Raw genomic sequence first — 25,176 nt, 5'->3', positions numbered from 1 at the left:
TTATAGAGGTGTGAATCTCCTGCTTTCTAAACAGCCAAAGCCACAGTGACTGCAAAGGACACAGGGCAAAACCAGTGTCCTGGGTCTGGAGAAGCCACATATTGATCTCCAAAGGGGCAAAAGAATACTATTGCATCACTCTCAAACAATTCTTAATGGCTAATGCTCAGGATAATACTCACAAGCTCTAAAGGAAACTTACTCTAAAGGAAACTGCTTTTTTCTAACATAGAGAAGATCAACTGCAAAATTTAAGAAAGTGGCTGAAGAAGACTTTTTTTTTAAAAGGGTGGGGATGGCAGAGGGAAATAAAAAGGGAAGAAGGGAAAAGGGGGAAAGGGGAGTGGGGAGGAGTGTAAAAAAAGAAAGGAAAAGATTACTTTTTTCCTCACCTTTTGTTCTCTTTTATATTAGTGTGAAATAAAGTTAGGAATATTTTTTGAAATTTTATTTTATCAAGCAAGACAGAACAGATCACTGAGCACATGGCTGAGATGCGTACCTCAAAAGGTGTTGCATGCATAGAAGGCAACTCACAGGTAACACCACGAAATGAAGGATGCAAGACACCAATATACATTCTTTCTACTATTCAAACAACAGTTTCTAAAGCTGTTTGAAAGTTTTTTGAAAGCACAGGTTGCTACGAAAGAAAACTGACTGTGGAAGAATCATCTGTCAAAGCTCTCATGCCAAATCCTGACCTCTTATTTACACCACGGATGCAATTTCACAGGATTGGACTGAGTAAAATTTGGCCCTTTCATTGGAAAATTAGCTAAAATAACTTCAGAAAAATGTTTTCCTATGGTAATAATGGTCAGTTCAATCTGGTTTTGTCCTGTCTGTCTACTGTTGATTGTTCACAACTTTGTATACACCTGAGCCTTATCTAAAAAATCATATTCACTTACAGTTAAACCATTTTAGGTATGGGCATTAAGAATTCTCCTGTGCAAACTCACTAAAGGTTCTTTATTATACTACTGTACCTATAAGACAGCTATATTGATTCTCATTGTCCAACTTAACCAATATCTCAGTTAATTTAATTAGTGGTATAATATTCTAACAATTCAACAAGATTTATTTCACAGAGGAAAATGTCATACCTGGATTATTGTTAACATTATTTTTGGGTGGTCTAGGCGTTGGTTTGGGAAGGGTAGTTTCATTCAATGCTTTGCTAGCAGCAGCATGTTGGGCCTTTTTAATACTGCTTCCTTCAGCTTCCCAGGTCTGTTCTCCGAGAGTCAGCTGCACTGTGAACATCTTCAAAGACAAAGAACAGGTAAACACTGGCAAGATTATCACTGTGAATTAGACCCATCTGCATAAAAACTTCCAGGGCTGAAGAGAAACTGTGCTCTCTCTTCATTATATTCAACTCCCAGATTCCGCATCTGATTCTTACAGAGATCAGTGAGCCCTTATCAGCGGGAAACAGCTGGTCTTTCAAATGACAAAGTAAAATAGTGTAATGTTAATGTCAACTATCAAAGAAGAGAATACTATTTAAACCAAGTAATAATAACTGCAAACTGATCCTCTGCTCTTGGAATACTATATAGAGGTCAGTCAAGACCACATTTTTTCACACATTTGAATGTGCTTAGTCACTTTACCTGTAGAAAACAGGTAAAGAATGCTACTAAAAAAAAAAAAAGTAATTTAGCAATAATTCTGAATGGATAGAAATGACTGCACACTCTTCAAGACAGCAGAGAATTTGGCTTAAATAGTTTTATCCAGTGAAAGAATTTCTCACACAACCCGATTTCTGAAAATAATGTGTATTGCTAGGGCAGAGTCACAACTCAAATATGTTCAAAAATATAAAGTGAGAAAGAAAAGTATGATCTTTTTGAATGAAATTGCAGTTCTTTAATGTGGACTCTATAGTGAAGACCGGAACTGTAAAAATTCAGAAACGGACTACTGATAAAAAACATATATATTTTAAAATCTGCAATAAAGGATTATTTCAAGCAGTATCTATGCTATGCAAGTCATGAAGATAAAACTCTATGTACATTTAAGATATTAGATAGAGTCTATCTTCCATATGACACATACATATTCTATTTAAATTTGAGCACTCCTTATCAATTCCATACATATAAGGCAGGATTTAATAGTCAGCTACACACAGTAAACTAGGATATACCTACCTCAGACTAACTTGAGGCAACATAAAGAAATCTAAACATTAGTGTGAGCAGCATATAAAGTAAAATTTTCATTTCAACAGTTATTTGCTCTATAATTTTAAAAATTATTTAAATTTGCTAGATCCAGGACCAGGTATCTAGAGATGGGCGTGATGGGCAACCTTTAAATTTGCCTTGACAGGTATTTTCATTTAGCATGTACTTGCAGACAAGCATTTGAACACAGGTATGTATGTGCCTCCTAACTCAGCCCTATGCACATGCACACAGTGCATATGAACTGAATGCTATAAATACATATTTCCATCTTAATTACAGGCTTGACTTTTGGCCTACTGTAATTTTCAGAAGCACAGTGCAAGTCCCCATATCACAGTTCCTATCACCAGGTTATTTTTTCCACAGCAGTCATAACAATTTCCTCACAGACAAGGGGGAAGACAGAAAGAGTCTCTTAATTTTGCACTCTGTCAAACCCTACCTCCACCTAAAAGCTAAGCTCGGTATTAGAGCTAAACACCCATAATTATATAAATACACATCCTTATTACTAAAAGAACTGAAATTTGATTTCTGGATCTGGAGTTTATATATTTTATATTTTGCAAGAAGGTATCAGTGCAGTATTTTTATAGGAGGAGAATAATCTTGAATGTCAATAGATATAGTGTATAATGGCTACTTATCTACCTGTAACTCTCCTCTTAGTGCTTAGAGCAATAAACGGGAATTCAAGATAATGAAGGGCTTGCTCAGTAAATTTCTATAGCCAGAGCTCTAGCCTTTTCATTTAGGCCATACAACAAAAACACTACTGCAAAAAACCACACACAGGAGGGAATTTAAGTAAAGGAATAAAACTGCCTAAAACTAAAATCTGGAGCAGCCAATGAAGTAGTCAAGTTCTGCAAAACCAGAGCTGACAGTTCTGCTACAGATTGAGAGGCATCTCTCACCAATTTTCTGAGAAAGTTTGTATTCCTAATGTCCAACCTAATTTACCTGATGGCTAGAGAGCGGAAATGCAAAGGCCACCATGCTTTGTGCTTGTTTTCACTCTGCTGTGTTCGTAAGGTCGGTCTCCCTTAGCTCTGGCAATTCTTTCCTCCTCACTTTTTCTGCATGTAGAACTTTGTCTCCTCCTTCCCGGCCTTTTGAAGTCCTATGTCCCTTACCCCTTTCCCTCTTCTCCGTACCACCATCCACTTTCTTTTGCCTCTGTTTCTTTTGTCTCCTGAGATGCTATTGGCATAGAAGCACAGAAGAAATGATCAATCTGACTGATGTACTCCAAAATGTAATTTATGATAATAAAGACTTTCTGATTTTTCTTATGATGGAGAATCCACCTGGAGGGCAGACTCCTAGAAACCCTAACTGCACTGTCAGGAAGCGTCACATCTCTCTCAGCTCTACTGTTCCAAGTTTCCCATATCACCCCAATTGTCAAAAGTTACTTTCCAGAGACAATTAGGAAAAAAGATATAAAAATTTACTAGCATTCATCATCATGACACAGACTGTTGTCTTGCAGAGCATGTCTCTGAAAATCATGAAAACCACTAGCGGACAGGAACAGAGTATGTGTAGGAGGAAAGCAACGTAAGACACTCCTCTAAATGGCAAACAGCACCAGCAGCATTACATCCTTCAGGTCCTGCCTTCTAGGGCAAACTCACCTCTGTTTCACATATTCTATCAGGTATATCATCATACCACTAGCAAGACATTATACTAAACTGCTAACACAGTCATAATAATTTCTATGTCTCTGCTTTTCGTCGGTCAAAGGCACACAAGTCTGCATAATCTTATTAATATCACCCTTGTTCTTCATCCCCTTCCCTCCTTTGTTTTTCTTATTTGCTGCACAGGTCAAAATCAGACTTAATAATCTTCTGAGTCTACAGAGCACATATCCTTTTCTTTGATCACTATGAGTGTAAGTAAAAATAGTAAGAGGTAAATTGAAAACTCAAAAATGAAGAAATCCATTGAAAATCTGGCTTTCAAAAGTGCAGCTAATGAAGGCTCAAGTCATTTCAATTATATTAGTTCTTTTAAAAGTAAAACCAAATATATGTGAGGTATTTCTTATGCTGCTAAAATTTAAAGTGTAGTACGAATGTAATGCAACTCAAATCTCTTTACTGCTGAGGAGTATGAACAGGCAAAACCACGCCTTTTGGTACAACCAAAGCACTCCTTATTTCACAATGATGGAAAAAAGGGTAACAAAATATATATACAACACAACAGTGAAAAATTACAGAAAGCACAACAGATGTACAATGCCACAACTTCAACCAATCAACCCATGCACCCTGTGGTGCCAAACGCCCCCAGGAAGGGGGAGAGCACTTCAATTTCCATTTGCAATGAGGGATCCTAAAACTTGTGGATTCTCAGCAGCCCTGCACCTGCTGACATCATTTCCACCAGCATAAAGGATGCATGAACACCAGCCAAACCAGAAGGTCAGTGATTTGCATCAACTCTGTGCTAGCTGACAACATAATGTGCAACTGAGAAACAAGGGGCAACGGCAGAGAGACAGCCCAGGACTAGCTGACACTGTTACCCTGCTGTCTCACGCAGCTTTGCCATTCTAGAAATACTGAGTACAAAGCAGCTATTAATTACACCGCTGTCTCTCTCGGAGTTTTTCAGGCTTTCTTCTCCTCTCCCAGATTGCTCCTAACTAGGGAGGAAATTCAAAATTATTTCTGAAAATTATTATAATGAGAATATCCCTCTGTGTTTCCCATCATCTGAAAGCATCCTAATTTGTATTTATGAAATGAAGTTGCATATCCAAATTGGTATGAGAACTGACCAGAATTAACTGTCAGTTCACTAGAAACTTTAATCCTATAATTATATTAGGAGTCTTAATATCACTGTAAATCTTAGCTGCAGAGAATTTAAAGGAAAGAAGAGTAATAAAGTTTGTGCCCTACAATGCAAGATCCAAAGATGCAGTACCAATGCAATCAACTTTATGGACACAGAATCGTATCAGTAAGGACTTTAAGAAATGACACGAACTAGTTTTGTTGCCACCTGCACTACCATGAAACAAATGCAGAGGTAGTTATCAGAGGCACGCTGACTGGAGAGAAGGATTCATGCAGCTCAAAAAGCAAACACTCCATAATGATTAAGAAAGCGTGGTGATACCCTGGAAAGACCTTCACAAGGTCTTTATAGAGACCAACAAATACAAACTCAAAGGTGGAAGTCAAAGTAAGGTACAAAATGATCTACAGGGCTTCAACAGAAATACAGACATACTTTCTGAAAGCGTAAAAAAAAATAAAAGAAAGCAAAATAAAGAATAGTAAGAAACCCCTTACACTAGAAATGTGGCTGTGTTTGACAAGCGCACTCGTCCAGACCATGACATTATCTGTTCAGCATTTAAGGTATGGCTCATCACCTGGAACTATGACCTTACCTTGGCATGAGCAGGCCCTCTTTCATTCAGAAGCTTATACTGGGGTTGAATTCTATTGAAACGGGCTAACTCATTTACCAGACACATTGGAGTTTTCTCTTTGGGGTTTGCCATGTTATCTTGGAGAGGAGCTGTAAATAAAGAGTCTGTAAAGTTTTTGTGGAGAAATGTATTCTTCACAACTTCACAAAGCTTTGCAAAAGCAGCAGCATGCTTAGAAAAGAAAATACTTTGGCTAAAAAATAATTTTTGCAAATATGCTAAATATGTTTAAATACTATTTACATATTAATAGTATGAGAATATGCATTTTACAATAACCATTTTGATTACATGCAATTTAAAAAAATACAACTGTTTCTTTCCAAAGAAATGTCTCTATAAAAGATGACCGCATAGGAGGACATATACATATGCTACATTTTCTATGTCACCAAGTTTACTGTCAGTGGTACACTGGTTCCACGAACTGACCACTCTTTCAGAATGGTTTCTGAACTCTTTGAGGCAGAAGTGGATAGCATATGAGATGCAAGATAAATACAGCAGGTGAAACTCTGTGGTCCCCAGTTGCTTCTCCCTGCTCCTTCCCAGTGTTTTAGACTTTTCTCACAATGATGAAGACACTCTCGGAGCCCTCCCAAAGAACACCTTTCCTCCTTCTTTAAAGATTTTGTTCTGCTTTTCTTAGACTCCTTACTTCATGTATACTGCTTTACTATTTTTTAATTTTTTGCCATTTCTTTTTCAACTTATTTGTATTTATCCCTAACACACACTCTCATTTCTTGCTTATTTTTTTAGGATAACATTTCTGTATTTTATACTCAGTTCCACATAGGAACTACAGCATTTATTAGGCCACAAAGGAAACACTGAATACTGCCAAGCAGTCAGAAGACATTCTGTTCTAGGGAAAAGAAATACACTTGGAGACCTTCCTGCACCACTAAAACTTCTCTATAAAAGATACACTCAGAATTTGACAAAACAGACATGCACTTTTCTGAGCTTTTATATCATTGATCAACACTTCACTGTAAGTAAATGCTCAGTTAAAGAAACTTAACTTAGTAAATTAACTTAGTCTATTTAGCCAAAATATTTTTCTACAGGATTTTTTCTCTTTATTTTAATCCTCTTTAAGACCTAACTTTTTTTTTTTTTTTAATTAACAAGTCATCAAAAAGATTAATTTGAACACCAAAGAAAATATACCAACTTACCTGGTGAGTTGCTAGAAGGCGCAGGATCCACAAGGCCGGCAGTAGGACTGCTACAGCTGGCAGCTGATTCCGAAATGGATCCGTTCATTGAGGACGGCAGACCCAGTGTATTTGTAGTTGTAACTGGTAGGGGTAGCACCATAGGGGACATGGTAGGTCCGGACAGGTTTGCCGTAGTCTGCATCTTAACTTGTGCCATTGCCTATCACTGCAATAAACAAAATATTATGAGCAGGACATTTTGCATTTTGAAAGTCAAACGACAGTAGTTACATTAAGAACTCTTCTTTTTTGCTCCTGGATCTGGGTCACAAAACTATCCACAAAAGTCATGCTTCTGCACACGTTACTGCCAAACTGATACACAGAGAAACAGACTTCACAGCCAAAGAAAATCACTGGAGCAGAACCCACACGTCCTGACTCCAGGTTCTGTTGTTCATCTGTGAGGTCACCCTTCCTGAAATACAGCAGAAAGAATGATTTCTCTAGAATAAATTCCATATAATCATTATGTGGATGAGATTAGCACCTGACAATTTCTTCTAGAGAGGATGCTTTTGCAACAAACTGCCATAGCAATCTTTTGCCATAGTTTTTCCAGAAAATCATAGAATCATTTGGTTGGAAAAGACCTTTAAGATCACCGAATCCAACCGTACCTGTCCACCACTAAACCACAACCCTAAGCACCTCGTCTACCCATCTTTTCAATACCTCCAGGGATGGGCACTCGACCACTTCCCTGGGCAGCCTGTTCCAGTGTCTTATAACCCTTTCAGTGAAGACATTTTTCCCAATATATAAACCTCTCCTGATGCAACTTCAGGCCATTTGCAAAATGAAAAGCACACACAAAATACCAAGTAAGGCCGCAAGAGAAAAATCCCCAATTTTTCTGCCTGTTACCAAATTAGAAAAGAGAAAAAACAAGAAAACAACTAACCAACCGAACCACCAAAGAAACAAGTTCCAAAAAATCACTGCTTATCCAGTCAACAGGTAGAGCACTTCAATCCTTGTATAAATTACTAGCACAGGTACCAGGATTTCCTAAATTAGCCTTTAACCCAGTGCCTAAAGCATTTACCAGGAATATGCCAGGTACTAATTATCTCTCTCCATCTGCCCAGATGAGTTTCTTTATTACCCATACCTGTTGTCTGGTTAAGTCTATACTCGTAAACAAACCAGAGTCAGGGCAGAGCTCCTTCATACTATTCACTGAGAGTATGCTCCTTGGCAAAGTTTTGGCTACTGACAAAAAACTGCAAAAACCACACGGGAGCAGTTCAGAGGCCAGCAGGCACCCCAGGCAATACACCCAAATAAGCGAGGAGGCAGTCAGTCCTCCGGGGAAAAGCCTTGGGGCTTCTCCTTTTGGCATCAGGAACAGATGACGTATTTTATTCAGTAGTGTGGACACAGGCTGTATTTTTTTAAGGTTCATACACATGATATGATCTGTACAGAGTGGATAGAGACACGAACCCCAGCCAACAGCCTGGGGACCTGGGACCTCTCCTGGCAGCAGCTCTGGTCCCCCTGGCTATGGCAGAGGCCGACAGGAGCCCAGTTTTCCTCCGACACAGGCAGCACCCTTACCACTAAGCTCTTTGCTACTTCTGCTGGGGTAATTCTCTCTTCCCAAGCAAAAATCCTATCCAACTCCTGAAAAAACTTTCTAACTAAGGTCTTATTGAAATGAGCACAACTATATAAAAAAATTTTATTATATCAGGTTTTTTGCTCTCTCCCCCAGTCTGTTAAAAAATATCCAAGTATCTCTACTCAGAGGGACAGTATTGTTGGATTAAGATCCCAAATCACTTGATACACCACAGAGTGCAACTGCTTTAGCACAGTCGCAGTAGTATAATGAAAGTAATAAATCCTATTACTGTGACACTGTGCTTTGGAGAAGAGGTTCAGACTGGAATGCCATTTTTATTACTGAGGAAAGACAGACGACTGATTTAAAACTCTGGAAATGCAAAAGTATTTAAATTAAAAATGTATTTAAATTAAAAATGAAGCTGAGATGCAATCACTTGCCCTTTTGATAAATATCATAAGTAAAATGCTAATAGTGACAGATTTTAAAAAATACATATGCAATCAGCTGAGATATATTCAAATATTTCATGTGTTCAAAAATATGGACTAAATCCAGAGTGTAAGAATCCTACTGTCACTTAGCAGCAAATGTCATACAATACAGCAGCATTGTTAGAAGGGCCTAACTTAAAGACTGAGAATGTGTGTAACTAGAATTCTTTGGCATACTACGTGTTTAATTCTGATTTTAAATATATTAGTATAAACCAGAATGAATTCAGAAAGTTTATTAATTGTAAACACCAAAGTCAATGATGGCAGAATTGGGCCATATTTATTAAACATATTTAAAATGAAACTAACATAATATGAAATATCATCACAATAATTTAAGAAACTCTTTAGAGTATTCACAGCATTTTAGCTTATAAACGTATGAGAAAGTACTACTCACATAGTACTGTATGAGATACTACTGAACACCTATTCTTGAGACCTGTCAGTTGTGCATTATCCTTTCAGATTCCCTTATTTGAAAGTTTATTCTTTTCAAGAAAGCTGAACTTACTAGCAACCAAATAAAATCGTGTGGTTTATGAAGTATATTTATAGCTCCTACAGTATTGCTAGGATATTTTGTAGGACTGATCCTTTTCTATAAAGGATAAAGAATCAGTTTGATAATAGAATCAAGGAACTGTAAAAATGAACAAGATAAAGTTTAGGAGGAAAAGATATTCTATATCTTATAGTAAATTAAGAAGGAAATAAACTGTGAAATCAGAATAAAATCGTAACATTTTATGTGTTGGGTTTTGCTTATTTTATTAGTTTTCTTATATATCTAAACCTGAAGAACTCCTCCAAGAAACTGTAATTATTTTGTAAATTAATCTGCATAAACAAAGATGTCCAGGAGGTAAATATAATTGTAGGGACTAACTCTTAAGTACATAAGATATTGTGCTGGTTTTGGCTGGGATAGAGTCAATTTTTTTCACAGTAGCTAGTATGGGGCTGTTTTGGATTTGTGCTGGAAACAGTGTTGATAAGACAGGGATGTTTTCATTACTGCTGAGCAGCGCACGGAGTCAAGGCCTGTTCTGCTTCTCACCCCACCCCACCAGCGAGTAGCCTGGGGCTGCACAAGAAGTTGGGAGGGGACACAGCTGGGGCAGCTGACCCCAACTGACCAAAGGGCTATTCCATACCATACAACGTCATGCTCAGTATGTAAGCTGGGGGAAGAAGAAGGAAGGGGAGACGTTCAGAGCGATGGCATTTGTCTTCCCAAGTCACCGTTAGGCGTGATGGAGCCCTGCTTTCCTGGAGATGGGTGAACACCTGCCTGCTGGTGGGAAGTAGGGAATTAATTCCTTGTTTTGCTTTGCTTGCATGCACAGCATTGCTTTACCTATTAAACTGCTTTTATCTCAACCCACGAGTTTTCTCACTTTTACTCTTCCGACTCCACTGGGGGGGAGTGAGATAGTGGCTGTGTGGGGCTTAGATGCTGGCTGGGGTTAAAACACGATGGATATGAAGATAATGAATTTGTAATCAGTTCTAAAAATCCACTAACAGAGAGATAACGTAGAGAATATAGTTGATATAGTGCTGTCATGTCACTTTCACATTACCCAGCAAATATTCTTTGATGTCACCACAAAAAGGGGAGAAAACTTATATGCTCCATCTTTTCTTTATATATTTTATACATATACCAGTGAGATACTATTTTATAAACAGTGAAGCAAAAACATTTTGAGGCTTTCCAGCCACGAGCACAAACCAGTTTGCTACTACACAACAAAATGTAGGACTTGAGGGAGAGAGATTTCACTAAGTTGGTCAGAGATGAAACGCAGTTACATAGTCAAAATAAATTTAAATCTTCTACATAGATATTTCTGAAAAATGTGTCATACACAAAAAGGACAATTTCTTAGGATATTATGGATACGATTAGAAAGCCCCCACACCTCATTTCAGGTGGCTAACCCAGCTCATGTCTAGGAAACCACTACACCCAAGTGTCTCCAGAGGAGTCTCCCTCGATGCTAGGCAGTGGTTACAGATGCCTGGATCTCTGCGCGAAAGCTGGACTGCGCAGCTGTGACTGCCCGCTCTGTACCTTTATCGAGCCGCCAGCCGCCACACTGAGACATCACAGCAATGATATTTCTTGCAGTCTCAATCACTTACATGTCCACCCAGTCGAAGTCCGCAAGTTGCAGTGCTGCAATTTTTGTAAAGTTATATTCCAGAGCTTATTCCTTCTGAAGTGCTGCAATGTTTTTTCCTCTCTTTCTCTAACCTGCACAGCTGTACTAGAAATGCAACAGCAGACATTTAAAGGGATGTAAATATACTGTAACTGCATTTTACTTCATTTCTGCTTTTGAAAGCAGGTTTTACATAGGCAGTTATACAGGTTTCAATAAATGGTTGGTATTCACTTTCTTGTCAAACTATGTATAAGCTGTGAATTTTCCTCTCATGCTAAAAAAAAAACCCAAAACAAAACAAACTCACATTAAGCAAAGCTCCCTCACATTTTGAAGTGAAAATATTGCTGTCAAATATTCCATTCATTTTTCTTGTAAACTGGGAAACACAACATTAATTTAGCTATATTCACAGATGCAGAATATTTTTAACAACTGTGAATACACTTGTGCTAAAAAACATCGCACAACATAAAGAATTACTTCTGGTTTTTCTGATTATTATAATTTCTTGTACTTTTCTGGAACATGGATCGCTTTATATCCTTAGATCTTATGTCATAAGATATGTATTAAACGTTTAGGTGAAGTGGTTCTTAGAATACATGACACTGACTGAATAAAGTAGAGAAGACAGCGCAGAAGGTGGAAAAGATGAATAGTGAATTTTCAAGTTAAAGACAAACAATGAATTTTCAAGTTAAACACACTTTCACAACATAGAAAAATTGAAAAAGCAGTACTTGACTTGAGACGCAGGCTGTTGTATGAAAAAACAGCAGTCAGAGGAACTAATGACCTGAACAGCCGAAACAGAAGACTGGACTTCATCTGTGCAGAAAGTGCAAATGCATATATGCAGTAGGGTGCTACCACACTTTCACATTAGTCTGTCATACAACCCAATGAACCAAATCTAATCTGTGTACAAGTATGTAACACACGTGTCTGTGAAGTGCTTTACAAAGGTAACAAGTGAGGGCCAGCCACTGCTGGGTAAGAAAAATTACTTGACATATCTTGTATCTCATATACCCAATACTTCTGCTTTTGCATTCTAATTGGTGCCTGTTTTTCACAACAGTATCACGTTAATGATGCCAGGTCCTTTTCTGCAGAACTGCTACCCAGCAAGTTCTAGCCTGTGCTCTGTTCGTGAATTTGACTGTTCTGCAGTTAATGAGACTTTGTCTCCTTGTCTTCCTTGAATTCCCTTATAAAAAAAAAAAAAAAAAAAAACCAAGAAAAACCCCAATAGTTTCAAATTTTCAAGATCACATTGAATTCTAATTCTAGTGCTACAGTGTTTGCAGTATCTTCCAATCCTGCTTTACAGCATCTACAAATTTAGTAAGTGTACTGTTTCATCCACATCATCAATGAAAATATTGGAAGGTACAGGAACAGCACTACTATAGACTGGGGGCAGGGTCTAAGCAGGCAGCATCTTAATGTTTTTTTCCAGACCAGCCCCTGCTTTAGTTAGCAGCTTGTTAATGAGATTCGTCTGTAAAAGTCCGAAGTCATAGTACCCTAATGGACCTAACAGCTTCCTAACTAAGGAGGGTTTGGTTTTAGTTTTAGCCTTAACATTCCATTATACTCTACATTCTCCTTCTATTCTCCTGACATTACTGCATTCACTCAGTTACACAAAAGTGTACAAAACTGCCAAAAGGTAAAACGTATTTCTTGCATGCCATTTCCCACATTTACGGTAAATATTTATACATATATGTACATCAATATAAGAAGTACTACAGAATTCCTAAGCTTTATGTAATTTCTTTTTACTGTGTTATATCTAGCAGCTTATTTGGGGATGACAGAAAACCATCTGGACACAGCTACTGGCTAATTAACAACTAATACATGACAGCAAGTGAAGTTAGGCCTTAAAAGCATTTTACCTTCCTGAAGTGTAATGGGGGAGGGGGCAGGGAATCACTAACTCTTTTATTTCGGTTATTTTGATAAAATAATTTACAACCAAAGACAAAAATGCACACAAAAAGGCAGGTGAATTGACACAGAATACAGGGACTACTACTCAAAATCCAAGGAGCTGCAAGGCCTATGAAAATGTTCCCCTATTCGCTCGGTGCTAAACCCAGCCCCTGAGGCCTGACTAAATGCTACAGTTTCTTACAAGCAGCTTCCTTCGCTCTTGGGCCGGAGCAGGAGAGTGCCGCAGGTAAAGCCCAGGGAAGGCAAGGCAGGGCCAGGCGGCTGCAGTGAGTGCCAGGTCAGAACATTAAAACCCATCACACTTTCAGAAAACACTGAAGTTGTTTTTGTAAGTATATTATCAGCCATGGAGGAATATCCTTTGCAAGCTCCTATATGTGACCAGTAAGAAGCTTTCTGAGGAGAGGAAGGAAGATATTTTTGAAAAAAAAAAAAAAAAGAAAAAATTTAAGTAGGAAATTGAACAGATTAAAAATCTGCGCTCATAATCACTTTCAGCCAGTTCTTCAAACAGCAGTCAGCTCAACTTCTCTTTTGAATTACTACACAGGACAAGCACATTAAAACAAAAAAAGAAGGCAAAGGACTTGAGACTCAGAAGGCTGAGCCAGCAACTGCTTCATCTTGCAGACTTCTTTCATCATGAAATTATATCGGTTCCCTAATCTCCGATACTATGTTGATCCAACATGCTACACAAAGCATACAAGTTTCTAAACCAATGACCAGATTACCGTTACTTGGGAACATGTATTATTTACATTTGTCACCTATTCAATCCTTCTCTAACAATTCTATTTACAATAGCTTTGCGTAATTTTGAAAAGAAAGACCAGACAAATAAAGTAACTAATTATGGAATCAAAGGCTAAACCCTAAGATTTTCTCCATCAACAAAATGGCCAAAGGTGAGGATTTTTGTTGCCATTTAATTATGACTTGTTAGCATGGGGGCTAGAACAGGCTTACCCTGCTATCGATACAAGATTCATACAACTTGAAATACATAGTATATGTCACAGAGCAAACAAATATAATAAAATATTTTGGATGCAGTAAATTGTTTACACCACTACAGTAAAAGGCAAGTAACTAATATGAAAAATGCATGATCTACAAGGCCATCTACACGCACAGTGTATCACACACTGCTGTAGAGTGAGATATGAGGATTCAGGTAAGGATTAAAGACATTTATAATTTAGGTTTCCAAATATAAACAAGGTATCTAAGGACAATATAAGCAAGGAGCCAAAGGAAATACAGTATGGAACTCAGTAACCCACCCATGGTTTACCAGTGCCATTTGAGATGTCCTAAGATATCACATCTGGATACCTGCATATTCTATCAGCTGCTGCTTCAACAAGCAGAAGTCCTCTCCCAGAAGACCCATGCCACGTCTGACACTGCATGTAGCAGACAGTTCAGATAAACCCCGACATGAAAAGGCAATTAAATGGCAATAATGTATGTGTTCAAACAAATGTGTTACACCACTAGTCAATACAGCCTGCGGACCCAGGGAGTTACTCAAGGTAATCAAAAAGTAGGCTACTAATTTAGCATGAGCTAAACCACACAGCTGAGTGGCAGGTGAAGACTAGACAGGATAACTTAGTGTCTCAAACTGCACTAGATGTCAAAATGCAGGCAACTGAAGCCTACACAAAGTCTGCTGCCAAACCTGTCTTTGACAAATAGGTGACCATGGACCTTAATAACAGACAGTTACAGAAACAATAAACTGCCTTGCAGAGAAGTTCCCCACCTAAGATGGGTCTTTTTGTAAGGAATGATGAAAAACACAGGGGGGTTAAGGCACTGACTGTAATTGTGCACATTTGCATGTGCAAGAGCCTAAAAACTTGTAATGGGAAACTTAACAGAAAGTGGAGCATCTTGACAGGCAGGGACGACACTCTTCCTTTCCTTTCCTGGCAACAGCAAGGCTGACATGAAAAAGCCGAGAAAGGAGCAACTCGGGCCACCGTGTATCTTACTGCGTACAGCAGAACTGAACAACCCCAGCCTGTACACATGGCTAACTTTCTCTTCTAACAGAGAAATTATAGTCAGGTCCTGTGTATACCCGACCGCCACTTGAATTCTCAAGTGGAGACTTCACAGGCAGACATGAAACAGAGATCCTAAGTAGAGAAACTTGGTTAATATTAATCTTGAACCATGACGGAAAAAAGGATGGCTATTCTTACAAAACCACCTCACTGATACCAAAGATCACTGAAGCAAGGGTTGAAACAAAACAAAAACTGCAAACATCTAGGAATCCCTTAAGGAAGACAGTCTGCAACCAGAGCAAACACTTTGTGGGGACAGCTGTTTGGCATCAAGGGAAGTTCAGGAAGCTTAATTACAAAACTCCCATTTGAAATAACAAGGGAGATAATCAGTTTATCAACTCAAAGATTTCAATGCCAGAAGAGAACTAAAAGATAAGGCAAGTCAATCTGTTGCATTAGAAACCAAGCCAGGTGGGCATCTCAATGCTTTTCAACCTGTTCATAACCCAAAGCCCAAGGGGGAAGGATTAGGCTGTTTCATATAAATGTCCACTACTTTACAAAGATAAACTCATCAGAAAGTTTATTTGTCTGCATTTGTTGTTGCTGTCCAGAAAACAGAGAAGACGATCTAAAAGCCATCCAACAGCCAGTATGAGCTAACCCAATTCCCACACTGCCACAAACGTTATGCCCAGGAAAGACACTAAAACAGCCAGCCAGAATATCGCTTCAGACACAGACATAAGTTTGACCCAGCCAGGATAACCTGAATTATTACAGAGAAGAAAATGTGAAACTCCTCTATGAAATGGCAAGGTGATCATCAGAGCCTTCTTTGTGGAAGGCCTTCCATAGCCAAAATCCATTATGGTTTGAGGTATATCCAAAAAACCTAGCCTATACAGTCTTAAAGATCAGAGGCAGGACATCACATGCATTCCCCAATGGTAGAAGGTAATAAACTTCTTTGTATTCATCTGTCACAACTGGGAGCAAGCACTAATCCAAGGGACAAGAGCTGGCTGTCCAGTGTTGTAACTCCTTGGAGCTCTTCCTTACCATGACCATGAACTACCTGTAACTTCTTGAAAACAAAAAACTTGTGCCACCCCAGACACTCTGCGATACACAGTCATATCTGTAACGTTTTTGAAAAGATTACCTCACCTGTCCCACAATCCTTGGAGAAGGGAGAGTAGGACAATCAAGAGAGACTCCAGGCAACACTGACACAAATTAAGCTGAATTTCCAGGGCTACCTCAAAATTTGCCCACGCAAAATGTAACAGAAAGGTTCAAGGAGACAACTAATCAGTTTAGTGACTCCAGAAACTGTGAACACAGAAGCTGAGATTGGAAAAATATGGAACGAATTATTGGAAAAAAAAACCCAAACAAACCCAAACGTATATATATTTTACTTTCTGGGATAAATCTTTCAAGTGTAACCATTTAAATGTTCCACTCAGACGCAAAGGTTTATACAGAAACGGTTATCAGTTGCCATCAGAGGTCATCATATCATCGTACTGCAGATGACGGGCAGGTAAACCACATTTGCCTTAGGTTAAACAAAAATGAGTTACTAAGCTTTTTCATGATGAAAAATAGCTGAAAAGAAGGGAAGCCTAAGCCACTAGTTTAACCATCAATCGTCAGCTTGAAAGTGCAGACGGGGATTAAGTAAGTAAATGAAAAAACCATGACTCAGACTTGACACACTGCCGCGACAGACTCGTTTGCATCAAAGCTGTAACTGGTTCCTTATTTGTGATATTAGAGTTCAATCAGAGCTCTTTCCAAGAGTCTAGTTTCTTACTTAATTAGTATTTTTAAATGTCTCTCATTCCTAAAAGCTGTATTTTTTTCAATTTGTGCTAGCAACTAGCAGTTATATTCCTAACATCTCAAATAAGCTTTGACTGATTTGAATTTACAAAATATTCTTATTCTAAGTAACACATCCCTCCAACCGCCATGTTGTTCCTGAAGCAGGCAAAATTTACTTCTTGACTAAAAGTTTATTCCTTCATTGGAAATTGCATATTGTTAATGCAATTCAGAAAAAGATGTCAGCTTTCCTTGACTGCCTGTGGCAAACCACTTCTCAAGATCATTTCAAGTAACAAAGCTTAGTGGAGTAGCAGAAACATGCCTTTTCTTTGCAAAAAGTTACAGCTCTTGCTACCAGCCCTCCTCACACTGTAACCATTCCCCTGTCATTAGCAACTACAAGATCCTCAGAGAAGGAGGTTTCAGTGAACAAAGCAGCGGGTGGTGTGCTCTGTTAGAAGTAGATAAAATTCCATTTTGTGTAACTTTTTTTGTTCTTCACCAGCGTATTTAAACAAAAACAGTATTTCACGGCTAGGGTGATGAATGCCCACCTTAAAGTCAATGAATAGAGTCAAAATAATTACCGAGTATTGGATTGGGTGTACAAAATTCTCTGACTGAAGAAAAGCACAGTTTTCAGCTGGGGAAAATTAACAGTTTAGAGATGCTATGTTTGGGGGCAAGGTCATGAACACTTGCAAAACTGATGACACAGCCCACAGCCCGGCTTGACAACAATGAAAACAAAGTCCAAAAATTAAGGAAGTGGACAGATCATATGCAGCCAGTGGTGACCTGGGGCCACCAACATCGGACTCCAGCAAACAAGATGGGAAGAGACATGCGCCTGGAAGAGTTTAAGCCAAAGGGAACAGAGCTAACCGATCCAGCCACATGCAGCAAGCAGCTATCAATGCAGACTCCTCAAGCATCCTGAGAATGAAAAGAATCATCAACAAATCAGCAAAGTACACAAGGACAGCAATCGCCTATTGACTCCTTGTAGCAAACCCATGCTTTGGACAGAAATTATGAAGTTGTGCAATAAAACATAGTCAAAAAAAATAATTTATCTTCAGAAGAAACTATAGGTTATAGAAGATTTTGACAATCCGGGAAGAGGAAAAAATCCCAGTGGCATATTTACAGATCCTTTCAGAGTTAGCAGAGGCAGAAAACCCTGCAGAAAAACTGTTGGATATATGATCAATGCTAAACATTACCTAAACATTATAAACTTGCTGCACACTGAGCACACATTCTGCTGCAGCACAGAGACTACACGCATCTGGCAGGATGGCAAAAGGTTAATCTCTGGAGTTGAATCACCGAGGGGGATACTAAACTAACAACAGAAAGGAAGAGTGCTGGTAAAAAGAGATTTGGTTCAAATTGAGCACACTGTGAGTGCACAGAACCAGCGTGACAAAACCAGACTTCTTCCTCCAACTCCTTACGTACTAGTGGAGTACCAAGTAGGATATATCATAAGATAGCAAATAAGAGATCTCCATTCATATAGTTGTTGATTCAGAATAACTTGTTTCCCTAGACCAAAGGAAGTTATAAGCATAAATACTACAGGAAAAAATGTAAACAAACCATGAATTAAAATTTGGAATTCTTTCAAGTATTTTTAGACAGATAGAGTCAGAAACAAAACAAAACAAACAAAACAAACTCTGGATAACAGTGCAAGCTGATTCAGTGGTAACATGAAATGATTCAAAATAAAAGGAAACAGCACTTAGAAATGAGTGAAAGTGAAAAAGTGGTTTGCATACATGAGGAATGACAACGTTGTTCACAACAGCATGGGCTCACAACCACCTGGAGGCAGAATGGATGGATGGATGATGCTCTGAGCTGCCCTTTAAAGGAATGTCTTTCTCTCCACTTGCTGTGCTTTCAGGACTCCAGGGCCATTAGCTTCAGCAAGGTAAAGTTTGCTTTTGGGACTCTGGAACCACCCTAAATCAGAGTGAAAGAAAAAACTTGCTTTTGAACTTGCAGGCAGTTGATGCTTCTGTTCACTACTGAACTAAGACTCTCATTCCTTACCTTCAAAATCAAAATCAAATAAACAAACAGCACTTCAAAAGGTTAGAAGGACAGCATTTCCTAGGATCTCCAAACAGAGCATGCACTATTTGGCCACATATATATATGTCCAATACAGCCTCACCTCCTCCAAAAAAGGATGCTCCTCGTTAACAAAGGGAAGGAGTGCTCTTAGCCCAAAGGCCATCCAACATTAGGTTGCGATGACACACAGCAGAAGGTTACGTATAAGTGCAGCCCCTGGAGCTGTGGAGCAGAGGTCTGCAATCCAGTGCAACAGCAAAGCCACACACATTTGAAAAGCAGAGTCAGCCCTGGAACTAGCCTCTGCTAACCCTGTTCACCTGCAGTGCTCTGCCCTGCCCTATCTTGGAGGTGTATTAGGTATGTTTGATAGTAACTACATCTCCCTTGCTCCTGTCAGCTATGAGGTGCCTGAGCAAAGGAAAAAAGTACCAGGCAGTATGTGCAATGATAGCAAATAAAACTGCTTCTTTTTTGGTCCTAGATGTCAAAATTCCTAGCGAGCACAGAGTTGGCTTAAAAGCCTTGAAAAGGGAAAAGATTCAAAGTACTACCATGACAAACAAACAAACAAACAAACAAATGTATTTCAAATCCTGAATGGGTAAGTTGCTGCTTGCATCCCTTTTAAAATACTTGAAGTACAGTATTAAAGCTATGGTATTAAAGATCCGTCTCACCAGCTACAGCAGCGGTTTGCTCTCATGCCTACCTGTAATGATGGTGAGTATTACAAAGTATCACGGGGCTCCAACTGCAGTAGGATTTGAAAAGAACCAGAAAAATAGAGTCAAAGGTTTACCTATAGTTTAATGGTGACATGAAAAAGAGCCTCCAAAGCCACCTCCCCTGGTGGTGAGTTGCTGCTGACAGTAATTTGTGGAATGGCCAGTTTCAGAAGAGCCCTGTAATATAACAGCTAAAGAAAAGTGGTATACTAATTCTTCTCCTGGGACCTTGCAAATACCTATGGTTGCCTGCAAGTCCACATGCAGAAAGTCCTCATGAATGACAACTCCACCAATTCCATGGAAATGGGATCTAGTCCTGGCGTCTTCAATGACTTTTCACTTGTTTAAGGCTCTAAGTGATAAAGACTGCCCAGTTGAAGAGGGGTGAAGAAAAGATGATGCAGATCATTCTCCCTTCGGAAAAGGTCAAATCCCACATCTAACCCTGTGGGCTCAGCTAAGAGAGAATGTTGAGAGATGTCTCTGAGAACAAGAGTGAGCTTCACCTGCCTCCTGACCCAGGACAAGCTTCTCATCCCCTTTCATAAAGGACAGACAGCCTTGGTTGCCGTGCAGAAGCTGAGAGGACACCTATTTCATACAAGACCAGTAAGTGTGTTGCACTGAATTATAACAGGGTCAGAAGGGTTTTCAAGAAAATCCCTCTGGAGTCATTCATTAAGATTCCCAAGCCTTAAACAGGTACAAAAGGAATGTCTCTTGGGTGTATACTCTTAAGCAAAATATCCGCTAGCAATGTCCACTCGAGGGACATTGCCACCACGGATGGAACACAGTTTGAAGAAGGCAGGTTTAAATACTATCAGATACAGAAGACTGGAACAAAAAGCAGGAAAAACATTTTCCATAGGCTGGAAAGAAAAAAGCCGTGCAACCTAGTATCCAGGGCTGCAGAAGGCTCAGAAGGGGGAAAAAATTAAAATAAAACAAACAAAAAACCAAGAACATGTGACTTTTAATAAGAAATTTTAGATTATTTCTTGTTCTTATCTGGGCTAACAAAGGCAAAGCTCCTACAGACTCTGTTGTTTCATTTCTTTATTTGTATCACTACAACTGGCTATGCTACAAATTGACCCAATGTTGCTCTGTATCAGCTCTGCACTTTCACCTTGGGAACAGTGTATCTTGGATTTCTTCTCTTCAAAATGTATCAGTTGTATGGATGTGTCATCTGGGTGACACGGAAGAAGTTCTTGGTCACTTACAGCCAGTTACTTATCCAGACCACTTCAGTTACTGACATCAATCTGCATGTTTAGTATATTGAAATTTCCTTATATTTGCATAGCACTACTTTTCTTAACTAGGTTTATTGTATAAGAAACTGGAAACTATGAATACATAACAGCTGCCAAAAATAAGAAACTAAGAATAGCAATGGCAATAAAAATTATGTTCCTCATCTCTTAAAGAACTCTTCTTGTTCCAACAGGTGACCGTTTCCATTGCAAGAAACTTCCCCAGAAAATCTGCTCTGCTATGCTCAGAAATGTTTCCTTCAGCCTGGAGGCAAACAGCCTCCTGAAAGCTGGCAAGCGGTGAAACTGGAAGCGTGACCACTGCCAGTACAATCCTTTGGAAGTTTTCAGGAGAAGATGAAATTGTAAACATACCCTTTGAGTGTGTGGTACGATGGTAAACACCTTAACAAGCTGTCTTTTCCCAAAAACTAAAGATACTCACCATAATACTTAGCCACTGGCTATCACCAGGGACCTCCCCAAACATCAACGGGAGTCTGTGTTCAAGCACTGATTTCTAATTAGTCTAAAAGAAGCCCCCCCACCATTCTAATGGCAACTAAGTTAGAAGTTTATAGGGATACAGAAATATACTGAAGCCACAAAATTAAATAATTGAATATGCAAAAAAGCGTTATTTACCAGGAAAAAAAATCAAATGTCATAGTTTATTTGGTTAAGTATCAATAAATTTGTAACATATGAGTGATGCACTATACAGAAGTGTATCTGACTAGAGCAAAAGAAAAGATGCAGTACGACACAGGTGAGGACACCGTGACCCCGGAACAAAAATCCCACTACTGGGAAACTTTCCAAATACTACCAGCTTAAAAAAACCAAACACCACAAAACAGTTGTTGTTGAGATGAAGTATGAACAAACTAGCAGCTACACACATGAATGTGACTTTAGTATTACACTACCACAGATGGGTTTTCAAAATTCATTTTTAGATTAGGAGTTGTGACAAGCAATTTTATTCTAAATAGTTTCCAGAACAACGCCTGACAAGGTATCTCTCAGATTTTTCCTGAACTCTTGATCTTTTAATGCAAACATACTTTGGATAATGCTGATCCTGACTATATAATATGCCATAAATGGGTTCCATTTCCTTTCTTCCCAGAGTTTGTCATGTGCTCCCACCAGCTCCATTCCCCCCCTTGCACCATACATCCTCCCCTCCCTGTGCAAAACTGCCAGTCCCATTCCCTGGCCTGCCTTCGCAAGACCCCAGCCTCGCACTGTATGTGCCCCTCAACCAAATGGAAACCCCTGCCTTACTCCGCTGACCAGCTCGTTTCAGAGACCACATATATGGTACCCATCAGTGTAGAGCAAGCAGCCATAAGAGGGGTGGCAGGGTAAGAGCCCTGGGCAGGCCCTCCAGCAGCAAGACCCTTACATGGGTGTATTCACAAGTATTAACACCATGAAAGCAGCGACAGGAACGGAGGAGAAGTGTGAAGGCAGAAAGGGGCAGCAGGGATTCCTGGTTTCCCGTGTGGATTTTGACATCAGTACCCAGAGCAGCTTTAAGAAAGCCATTCCCTGCTTTGTTTCTCTTCCTCTTTTTGGAAGAGAGAGAAAATTCAAGAACTATTGTGAAAAAATACAGGCTATGCGTGACCCAAAGATTAGAAATGCAAAATAATTGGTTCTGGCAAAAGACAGGCCTAACTCTTATCTTATAGATCTTGCTGTTGCTGATAGGAAATCAATGTGAGCTGGGGAAGGAAAAGAGAAGCTTTGGTGGCTTATTAACAGAAGTTACCTTGTTACAGTTATCCTGAAAAGTGCAGAGTTAGGTCCTTCCCCACCACATCAGCGTGACCCATGTGATGAAGCAGACTCTCCAATGGGAGAAACTCTGTGCACGTGTATACATGCATTTATGAAGTATACACCCAAAAAATCGGCACTAAAAACACTGCACACTTTAGAAGGCCTGCTCTCCAATGGTACGGTATTCTAAGAAGGTGTATTTTGGGCTGAAGGACCGGACATAAATGACAAGAGTTTTTTCAGTCTTTTCGAAGACTGACAAATCAATAGCCACATATTTCAGGCAGGTCAAAACAAACTGTCTAGATAGAGCATGACAGGTGCAGCTTTCCTAATGGTTGGAGAAGCAGTCTTGGAATCGGAGGATCTGCCTCACTACAGCCTGTTGCCTAACCTTCCCAAGGTCACTTTTCACAACACTTTACAAATAAACACATAGTATTCGATTAATTTCCCACATTCGCACCAATGTAAACCAGTACAGTTATGTTTATAAACCTGCGAAGGAAAATAAGCCTGATAGTTGCCCCCAAGGAAGGGGCTGATTGAGTTAAGTGCTTATTTAAATTTGGTCAAGTCAAAAATGGGGATAAACTTTTTAATGGGGCCTGTTGCAACAGGACAAGGGGTAACGGTTTAAAACTAAAAGTAGGTAGGTTTAGGCTAGATACAAAGAAGAAATTTTTTACACTGAGGGTGACAAAACACTGGAACGGGTTGCCCAGAGAGGCGGTGGAGGCCGCATCCCTGGAAACATTCAAACTCAGGTTGGACGGGGCTCTGAGCAACCAGATCTAGTTGAAGATGTCCCTGCTCATCGCAGGGAATGGGCTGGACTAGATGACCTGTAAAGGTCCCTTCCAACCCAAAGCATCCTATGATTAAAACGTCTCCGATCAGGTTTTCCTGCAAGTAAAACTAGGAAGTTCCTTTACAAATTACTTTCACAATTCAGGATGTAAGATTGTTCAAATCTATTATTATTTTGACATAATTCTTGGGGGACGAGGTAGCTTAAGCTGTCAATAAGATACATAAAGACTTGGGCCTCCAGACTACAGCCTGAATTGAACCCAAGCTGACCCAACATCACTGAAAAATTCTCTGCCAAGCAGAGAAAATCCGAACTGCCCCTTCCCCTCATAAACTATGAAAAAGCAGGTGGTCTCAATCCTGCTCCTAGTTGTCAGCAGTAGGAATCATTAGCAAAGACAGGCAAGAGCAGAAATCTCTCTCTCCAGGAGTTTTTATAGGGCAAAGCTAAGATCATCGGCTGGAAATCAGTACTGGAAATCTTACGCTGCTGCTGGCTTTCCAGAAAAAAGATTTCATTCAGAAACCTGTCAGCCTGGTCTACAGGCAGCAACGTCACAAAAAAACCTGTACAGAACCTCCCCATATTTAGTAAATGGCTTAAATACATTAAAATTATCACACCAGTGTAGACTGCTAACCTAGAATTACCACACGGCTCGGGAAGACCTTGCGCCTGCACAGCTTGATGCCACTAGCAACGTAAGCGAGATATAGCAATATATGCTCGCTTACAGAAGCGCAGTGCAACTACACCTGGTTACGCCAGAGCAAACAGTCTGACTTGTGCCTTGCAACGCTGTAGGTATTCACGCACGTTCCTCAGAACTGTTCAAGGGGGTGTTTCGCACAAGGAGAGGGACTACAACCTACTCTTTCGTATAATATAAACTTTTTTTTAGTACCATGGCAGTTGCACGGGGAGCGTTCCAAGCACGGCCTGAGAAGCTTACATCTTGGTATCCACAGAAACAGCTTGCTGGCTGTAAGGCAACACCGGGCAGATGCACTGTGGGGAAATTTTTTGCTTGGGTATCCCTGGCTTGGCGGGTGGGACCCCGAGCGCTACAAGGCAAACAGCTCCGCTGCTGGATTCGCCCTCCCAGCACGCCCACGCTGTCCCAAGAGGGCACGGCTGAGGCTTCCATGCCTGGCTGCGATCGAGATGAACTTTCTCCCACCAGAGAGACCTGAACTTGGGGAAAACGCCGCCTGCCACCTGCGTGGCCTGGGCTAGGCTGTTTAACAGCAGCGTCTCCCTGGGTGCCACCCCCACCTCGGTGACAGCCCTGAAGCCCTCTGAAGCCCTCGTGCCAGGCGAAGGCCAGCGAACCGCTCCGCTGCCCATGGCTTCATGGAAGAGATGCCGACATCCATTTTGGGAGCAGGAGAGCCCAGTCCTGCTGGCAAAGTTTCGGGCCCTGTCCGAAGTTTGGGGGCAGCGCAAGATGGGCAAAGCTTGGGCCACGAACACGGCGTAGAAAAAGGCGGCGGCCGAGCTGCGGGATCCACGGGGCTGACCG

At 40.0% G+C, this 25,176-nt stretch overlaps 1 protein-coding gene across 2 annotated transcripts in view; it reads right to left on the bottom strand.

The window, feature by feature from the left end:
* Window positions 1-24,724, bottom strand: part of STAU2 (staufen double-stranded RNA binding protein 2) — a 174,140-nt gene extending 149,416 nt beyond the window's left edge. Inside the window, exons 1-4 of one of the 2 annotated variants that reach the window (XM_035890092.1) lie at window positions 24,559-24,724; window positions 6,855-7,062; window positions 5,629-5,774; window positions 1,113-1,272 (exon numbers count right to left, since the gene is read on the bottom strand). In XM_035890092.1, the coding sequence (XP_035745985.1) occupies window positions 1,113-1,272; window positions 5,629-5,774; window positions 6,855-7,053 (505 nt within the window). In that variant the 5' untranslated portion in view covers window positions 7,054-7,062; window positions 24,559-24,724. Of the gene's footprint in view, window positions 1-1,112; window positions 1,273-5,628; window positions 5,775-6,854; window positions 7,063-18,755; window positions 18,937-24,558 lie in introns of those variants that run through there. The other variant, XM_009634492.2, reaches the window with a different exon arrangement.
* Between the last annotated feature and the right edge of the window lie 452 nt (window positions 24,725-25,176).

The sequence above is a fragment of the Egretta garzetta genome, unplaced genomic scaffold, assembly GCF_000687185.1.
Source record: "Egretta garzetta isolate BGI_Z169 unplaced genomic scaffold, ASM68718v1 scaffold251, whole genome shotgun sequence".
Classification (NCBI taxonomy): domain Eukaryota; kingdom Metazoa; phylum Chordata; class Aves; order Pelecaniformes; family Ardeidae; genus Egretta; species Egretta garzetta.
This window is presented reverse-complemented; position numbering and strand designations above follow the sequence as displayed.